This window comes from Mastomys coucha, chromosome X (assembly GCF_008632895.1).
Source record: "Mastomys coucha isolate ucsf_1 chromosome X, UCSF_Mcou_1, whole genome shotgun sequence".
Taxonomy (NCBI): Eukaryota; Metazoa; Chordata; class Mammalia; order Rodentia; family Muridae; genus Mastomys; species Mastomys coucha.
In genome coordinates this window covers 74,821,428-74,829,512 of record NC_045030.1, presented here as the reverse complement: position 1 = coordinate 74,829,512, position 8,085 = coordinate 74,821,428, and the positions used below count along the sequence as shown (strand labels likewise).

At 47.6% G+C, this 8,085-nt stretch overlaps 1 protein-coding gene across 1 annotated transcript; it reads right to left on the bottom strand.

Moving 5' to 3' along the window:
- Positions 1-2,004: 2,004 nt before the first annotated feature.
- Pnma3 (PNMA family member 3) lies at positions 2,005-6,113 on the bottom strand. Its single transcript, XM_031374343.1, has 2 exons — positions 5,809-6,113; positions 2,005-5,527 (listed from the first exon to the last, which is right to left on the bottom strand). The coding sequence occupies exon 2, from the start codon at positions 5,413-5,415 to the stop codon at positions 4,021-4,023; it is 1,395 nt and encodes a 464-aa protein (XP_031230203.1). The 5' UTR covers positions 5,416-5,527; positions 5,809-6,113; the 3' UTR covers positions 2,005-4,020.
- Positions 6,114-8,085: the final 1,972 nt, after the last annotated feature.

Here is an 8,085-nt window from a genome sequence, read left to right as displayed (position 1 = left end):
GTGTGTGTGTGTGTGTGTGTGTGTGTGTGTGTGTGTGTGTGTGTGTGACTGATGTGGGCCTATTTAGATTGACAATGGAAGCAGAAAGGATGGAGGTATGATACGATAAGGTAATTAGGTCCTGGATTTGGATCTCGATCTCCCATGTTAAAAGGTTGTGATGCTGCATGAGCCTAAAATCCCAGAACTAGTGAGACAGAGAGAAATCCCTGTAACTCCCTGGTCATTAAGCCTAGCCAAATTAGTGAGCTACAGGTCAGTGAGAAGCCTTTTGTTAAAAAAAAAATATGGTGATGGGCCTGGTAGATGGCCAGTGGTTAAGAATACTTGCTGCTTTTCTAGAGTATCCCTGTTCATTTTCCAGCACTCACATTGGATGATTCACAAACATTTGTAACTCCAGTCCCAAGAGATATAACACCTTTATCTGACTTCTGCAAGCATACATATGGTGCACAATAATTCGTGCACAGAAAAGACGTACCTGTAAAATAAATTATTTAAATTATTTAAAATTTTAAAAATGGGCGGAGAGAAAATGAGGAAGATATTTGATGTGGGTCTTCAGCTTCCACATGCATATATATCTGCATTCACAAACACTAGCACCCACAGAAATACCACATTCACAAAAATTTGAAGAGTCAATTACCACAGTAAGATACTGTAATGAATCATGCAACAGATTGGCTAAAAGTGCAAAGCTGACCTTGTAAATGTCTTTGGAGGACCCAGGAAATGAGAACTTTTGTGATCAAGGTGTAAATTGTCACAATAAGGTTGGAACTCTGTGTGCTGTTTCTTTACATATAGTCAAGTATGTGCCTAACAAAATGTGCCCTGGTCATTCTATCCCTGGTTGTTTAACTAGACGAAAGGGAAACAAATAACCACAAAAAGATCCAGGCAAAGATACACTGAATTAAGCAAAACAATAACAATAGTAAGCAGTGATTAAAAAATTTGCAAATAGGAATGTTCCAGGACTGGAAGGTGAATGCTAAGGCCCAACTTATAGGCCTCCTATTCAGGAGCTGCTCACATTAATTCACATACTGTGTTGGGTTGTGATCTCTTGGCTGCTTTTGTTTCTTTGTTTTGAAAGTCAATTGCCTCTTGTTCTGCTTTCTTTTCAACACTGCCATTTAATTTTAAAGAAATACGAAATCTGAGCAATCATTATTTATTCAAACAAATTTGCATGTCTTTTAGACATTATTATACACAAATATGTTGTTATTCATCCTCATACATACGACAAACATTTATATGTTCACCAGTTACCACTCATGCATTCACATTCATTCATGAATGTACTCAAAAACACATAAATTCACTGACATACATTCATATACTATCACATATTTGCCATAGTAATATACATTCATTAACAAGCACACTAATATTCCCAAACATGCATTCACACAACAAAACACATTTTCACTAACATTTGAAAATGTGTACTAAAACTCAAATACACATATTCATTAATATAGATATATGCACATCCATCTCTCATTTGCTCTTGTGTTAACAGATTGACTAACATGTACTGACACACAACACAAATTCAAACTCAATACTTTTTTACACACTAATATACAACCACTAGTCTGTTCAAATACACAAAAAACCTAATAAACTGGACACTCATATACAATCACTAACTGACATACTCACACATACATATTCATATATTCACACACACACTGACACATTTGATATTCCAGGCCAGATACACTCTGCCCCCAGAACATTTCCAGGCATCCTGGGGCCTCAGGTCCTTTCTACTGCCCAATGCCCTCCTTTCAAAGCCTAACCTACTTATTCCTGGAGCCCCCTGAGTTCCCTGGGAAACAAGGCAAGCACTCTCTCTCCATCCATCAGCGCCTGATCACCTGACTCCCACTCACCCAGGGAGCTTCATAGGCACTCATGGGCTGTGCCTTGAGTATGTGTTAGTATTCCCACCCCATCCCAGCATCAAAAGAAGCCAGAAACAGCTGAAACATTTATGAAGTTTATTGAACAGAAACATTTGCTGACACTATTGAAGAGAAAGGGGTGGCAACACAGGAACTCTCCGCAGCCACTAGAAGCAACAGGTTCTGGGCCACCCTCCTGGAGCTTCTCACAAGGGCCTTGTCTGCTTACCACCATGGGATCCCTCTGCTATTTTCTCCCTTCCCAAGGGCCCAAGAGCTACCTCTTAAAATTTCCTAGGTCTTTTGGGAACTCTCACAAAGGATTAACACAGTAGGGTGGCACTGCCCTATTCTGGCACAGGATAATCACAAGAAACTGCAAAGCACAGCAAGGAATACCCCACCAACCTGAGGAATGATGTCACAAGGAACAAAAGGAGTGGGACAGCACAGCACAGTCCCCAGGCCCCCACCCATGCCCAGTTCAGGTCTTCCTGTCCGCAGACTGAAGTCAATCATAAGATGAGCATCAGCCAGTCTCTTGTCAACATCCATGGTTCCCACTGGCTGCCAGAACTGGGCTCGGGAGCTCTGGGGAGCACCTGATCAGGTTAGAACAAACACACACACACACACACACACACACACACACACACACACACACACACACACACACACACACACACACACACATCTGCAAGAGAACAAGCAGCAGGCATCTGGCCTAGATGTACACCAGGAAAGCTGACAAGGAGTTCACAACACCAGGTGGGTGGGAGAGCAGCTAGCATAGCCTAGGCTGGCGCAGAAGCTCACAACATGTGCCAGGGTGTAGAGGTGGCTGACCAGGTAGTCAGGGCCTCCACTTGCCCTCGTTAACACACACCTTACTCATGGCTTTATACAGGAGCAGCCGATGGTAGGTAAGCACTCGACAGGGAAAGGGACTCACTGGACAGCTGGGTCACTATGAGGTTAACAGGCAAGGGGCCTAGAGCAGGGGGCTAGGTTCCAGAGCAGGGGGTAGCCTGCCTCTGGACAGCAATGGGAAGGGGGGAGGGGTAAAGGGAAGAGGGAGGGGAGTTTGTGTTGGGAGAGCCAGGCAGTCAGCAGAACCCTTGAGATGGCCTTTTCTGTGACATCCACCTGTATGGTATGGGTGGCAGATGGAGGGTGGCACCTCAGCAACACCGCCAGGCCACCTTCCCAGGTCGGCAGGGTTTGGGGCCAGCCTTGGCAGCTGCCTGGCACAGTTGTATTCACCTGGCTCTCCCTGCTTGCTCTCTGGAATTCTCCAGCAGCCCTGGACAAAAGAGAGCAGAACAAACTCTCCCCCACCCCACTCCCTCAGAGTCCTCTTCCACCTCCTGTTTGTTCACACAAAACCTGCCCTGCACACTCCCAGGCTCTCAGGCCAGCTGAGAGCATTAACCCTGTGGTGCCATGTGCCCCAGCCTGGGGCTCCTCTCCAGCACTGGTGTCCTGTCAGGGTGCTAAGAAGGAAACTGCCTTGTGTTGGCACTGGCCTCCTGGGTCCTTTGGGCCCAGAGACCTGGGGGTTTCACGGGGGTGGCGAGAGTTCACTCACGAAAGGACTCAAGGTTGCTGCCCTCATGGGGCTCCCCTAGAGCAGTGTAGATGATCCTGAAGACAGGCTGGATCCTGCGGCCTCCTCTCCTGGGTACTGCCTCCCTGCCTAGCTACACTTGCTCCCAGGCACTGGTGTCTGTCCTCTGCCCAAGACAACCCTGTGGCAGACTCCTCCACACCCCATATGGACTTGAGGTTGCCTTTGTTTTGCTGACACCCCCATCTGAGTTCTTGTGGCCCCACACAGCTGTAGCAGTTCCTTGAGGCTTCCTTCTCTTAGAGGCCTTGTGTCTGGTCATTATTGAGTTGAATGCAGTGTAGTTTTGCTTGTTAGAATTTTCTCCAGCTAGTACTAGCTTAGGGGACTTGACTTCTGCCTGATTACATTGCCCCTGTGCCTTTCTAAAGTCCCCTGTGATTTCTCTGAGCTGGTCTTCCCCCTTCTTCAAATATCTCTTTTTTCTCCTTGGCTTACAGGAACAAAGGTTACCCTGTTCCCTGGAGCCTACTTGGTCTTGGGCTTGGGATGGCTCTTCTCCCAAGCCCAGCTCCTGTTTCCCTTCTCCATTGCAGCCTGTCTCTTCTGCTTCACCAACGTCCGGTTGGAAGGGTTAAAACAGTGTACTCTGATATGGCCATCTTCCCCGCAACTATAGCAGAATGTGTCATAATTCTGCTTTCTTGTGCCTTGAGAACCATCCCTGGGCACACCTCCCCTTCGGTGCTGGCCTCTCCTCCTGCGGTGGTGGGAACCCTGGTAAGGCCTTGCTTCAAGAACACTGCCAAAAGCTGGAACAAATAGTGCTCTCTCCCCATTGCCTATATTAGAGGGACTTGGGCCTAACTCCAGCCCCTCGTAGCAGCTCCTTTCTGGATCCCTAGTGGCCTCCCACTCTTCCTCCTCCTCACGGAAAAGCTTCACTAGGGCCAGGAAACCAGGTGGCCTTCTACGCTGTTTCAGCATCTTAAGTTTCTCTCGAAGTTTTGCAGAAAGGATAGCCCCACCTAAGATTCGTTTCAGGCGGGTCTGATTCACATTTTTTCGAGATATTGCATTTTTCTCAAGGGCTTTTTGGAGTAGGGTCTCCAAACGCACCACAAAGCTAGAAACTTTCTCCCCTGGCTCCTGATAAGCCTTGCAAAACTTCAGCTGGGCGATTTTTCGGTTGTCCACGGACCCAAATACCTGCCGCAGGGCCTCCAGGCACTCCTTCACTGTAATGGCAGCATTATTGGCACGGAGCACATTGACTACTTGTAGAGCAGGGCCTCTCAAGCATTCCATCAGCCTCCTCCTCTTTTCCACCTCAGGTACCTGCCACATCTGTAACATCTCAGTGGTGTGCTCAAGCCAGGAATCAAAGGCCAATAACCCTGGGATTGATATGGTGTTCCCAGAAAAGACTCTTAGTTCTCGGTACAACATTTGTTCTAGCAGAGGCTGCATCACTGCACCTAGAGTCTGAGCCCAGACCCAGAAATCTGCTGAGATAGCCGTTTTGGTAGGTGAATAATTAGAGCGCGTCCCAAGGACTCTGTTCATATCTGACACTGTGCGCCTCTCCTCTTCTAAGAAGTGATTCAGTCTATTAAGAAATTCATCATCTGAATTAGGGGGTTTCACAACCACTTCCCAGGGTCCACCCTTTCCTTCTATTTCCCTGGGCACCAAAGCATAGTCAAAATCACGTGCAAGTTCCACCAAAAAGGCCTGGGCATTTTCCTCCCTCCTAAACATCCTGCCGATGATCCTATATCTTCCCAGATGCTTGAGAGCTTCGTGCAGAGTCTCCTCAAACTCATCCTCACTACAGTCCTCTGGAATCCCCAGGATCAGCATAGACCTCTGAGTGTTCAGATGCTCCCCCCTACACCAGTCCTGCAACAGGTTCAACGGCATGGCCCCAACTTCAAGAGATTTTAATGTGGTGGGGGATGGGTGAGCAGGAGGTGATGCACATAAACCGGAGGCAAATCCCAGGAGATCTGTAGCCCCTTCGGGTCTCTAAAGTCTGTAAATAGGGCAAAAGGAAATTAATGCGCCCCGCCCCCCCCCCAGCCCCTGCTCTGGTCCCGGCTCCTACCCCACCCAGCCTCCACCTGCAGAGATACTTCTATAGCTCCCCAACACTGCATACTGCAGCCTCTTGCTCACCCTAGAGGCTGCAGCAATCCCACCGGATTGGGCCCACTGCAGCCCCCTCCCCATCCCAAAGGCTGCAGCAGTCCCACCCGATTGGGCAGAGGGGGCTGCCTGGGCTAGGGCTAGCCGCTTCCTCCTGGGATCTGGTACCTCTTCCTAAGACAAGATGCTTCTTCATTCAGTCCCGCAGCGAGGTTCCCAGACTGCTCAGAGAGGAGGCGGGGCCGAACACCATTCCTTTCCAGGGTCTCTTGCCAGATCCTTTGCTCTCTCTAGTCCTCTGGTCCCCACAGGTCGTCCAATGCGCCGGCGCGGCTCGCCACAGCTCTCTGCAGTGCGGACTTGGGGCGGGGGTGCTGTGGCGCTGGAGCACAGACCCTCCTCGTCGCCTAGGAGACAGCTGGGCCATTGGCGCATGAGGATCACACGACAAGTCTGTTGCCTAGGCCTTGGGCAACCTGGGGCCTCGGGTGACGTCACCTGCTGCTGCCCATCCCCAACACATCCCTGCTCCCCCAGCACAGGGTACCCCACCCCAATCCTCTGAGTCTGGGGTTTGTGAGTCAGTGTCCAGTTTCCTCCAGCCTTTGCCTGTCCCCTGGTGACATTATCCTGAATGCAGACCAATCCCCCTTTCCCTCAAGAATAGACTTCATGACTGCAGAGTGCTCAGGGGTCTCCACAGAAGGGCATCAGAAAGCTGTGGTGCCCCCTCCAGCTCTGTCTCCTAATCAAGGCCAGGAAGCAGGGGCTCCGAGGCTTCTTGCCCCTGGTGAGTCCCCTTCTAGATCTAGTCCAGTAACAGAGCTGGACAAGCAACACCTGGACTAGGTAGATAGATACCATATGAGCTCATATGAGCTCACACACCCTACCCCATCCCACCCTACCCCATCTCTCAGTGGAAAGGAGCTGCAGGCATATTCACCACCATTAGACCTGCATGCTTTGCTACCCTTGGTGCACTGGCTAGCTTATAGAAGGCTGGTCCAGCATCAGACAGGCCTTTCCTACTCTGTCTGCTGTATATCCATGGTCTTGAAAAGCTGCTTTTGAGATTTTCCTCTGGTCTCTGATACCCGTACTTTTTGTATTTGTATGTGTGTGTGTGGGGGGGGGGGGGTGTTCCCAGGGAGGCAGTTGAATGAAGGATGTTTGACTAATCTTCAGGCAGAATACCATATTGTCTGTGTGTTCTTTCAGTTCTATTCTAACCTTGTGTTTCTTTCCAACTACACAAAAATAGGCCTAGGATGTTTAGTTGGAGTTTAGTTGTTTACTCATCCATCCTGGTCTTAGTATGTATAAGGGTATGGCACAGAACTCATTGGCAATTTTACGCTTGTTAACCTGCCTGTTGTCAGGGACCAAACAGCAAAGATCCCTATGGGCTTTTCTTTGTTCTGACTAGATTCTTACTATTTTGTTGTAAACTTCTTATTCAATCTATGATTTAACTTTACCTGTAAACTTGTGGTGGACTTTTTACCACATAATAATGTATTCTGAAAGATGTGTAAGTGCTGAGGACAAAGAAAGAACAAGCCTCAATCACACTTTCTTAGATAATTTTCATATGAAACTTTTTAGAGAGAACTTAGAAATAAAAGCTAAATCACTTTTCAAAGTGTCTTTTTTTTTTCCCTGGGACTTCAACTAGTAGGCTGGGAGTTCCAGCTCTGAAGTCCCTGTGAAGATAGAACAAAGGCTACATTACTTAATTCCCTGCTGTTTTACTATGAGGTGCTAAATGCCAGAGACTGCAATTTCTGGCCTCAGAGGAACTCAGACATGAAAGTCAGCTACAGCAGTAACACAGCAAAGTGACTTAGCCTTAAGAAAGGTAAATGTTTTATTAGTAAACAACCCCAAACAATGCTTCTCCACTCCTCCACCACCCCCACACCCCTACTACCTTCAAGAGAGAACCAAAAAGGGCGGCCAGGGCATGGCTCCTGGCACTATTTCTTTAGAAACATATAAAAACTTGGCAAGCTTGTCTTCCTCAAGAGCAGTGAAAGACTCAGTATTTATATGCACTGTCACAAGTTTTATTTCCAAGGTTCCAAGGTTTTATTTCCAAGGTTTTCAAGGTTCCAAGGTTCTCTTCAGCCACAGAATTTCTCCAAGAATCTCTCAGTATGTGCAGAAGTCAGCCCTGGTCATTTTGCCTTAAAAATGTGAACATCACCAGAGTGACACAGACATTTTGCTTCTATTATGAATTGTGATATAAATATCTGCTATGTGACCCCTGTGAGAGGGGTTGAGACACACAGGTTGAGAACTGTTGTTCTAGAAATACTGACGAACTTTTTACCATGACATTTAGAATGGACCCTTACCATGCATACTTTGGAAGTCAAGAGTGTATGTATTGTTCCTTAAATAATGTGGAGCAAGTTGTTCATAATCAATCTCTTTTTT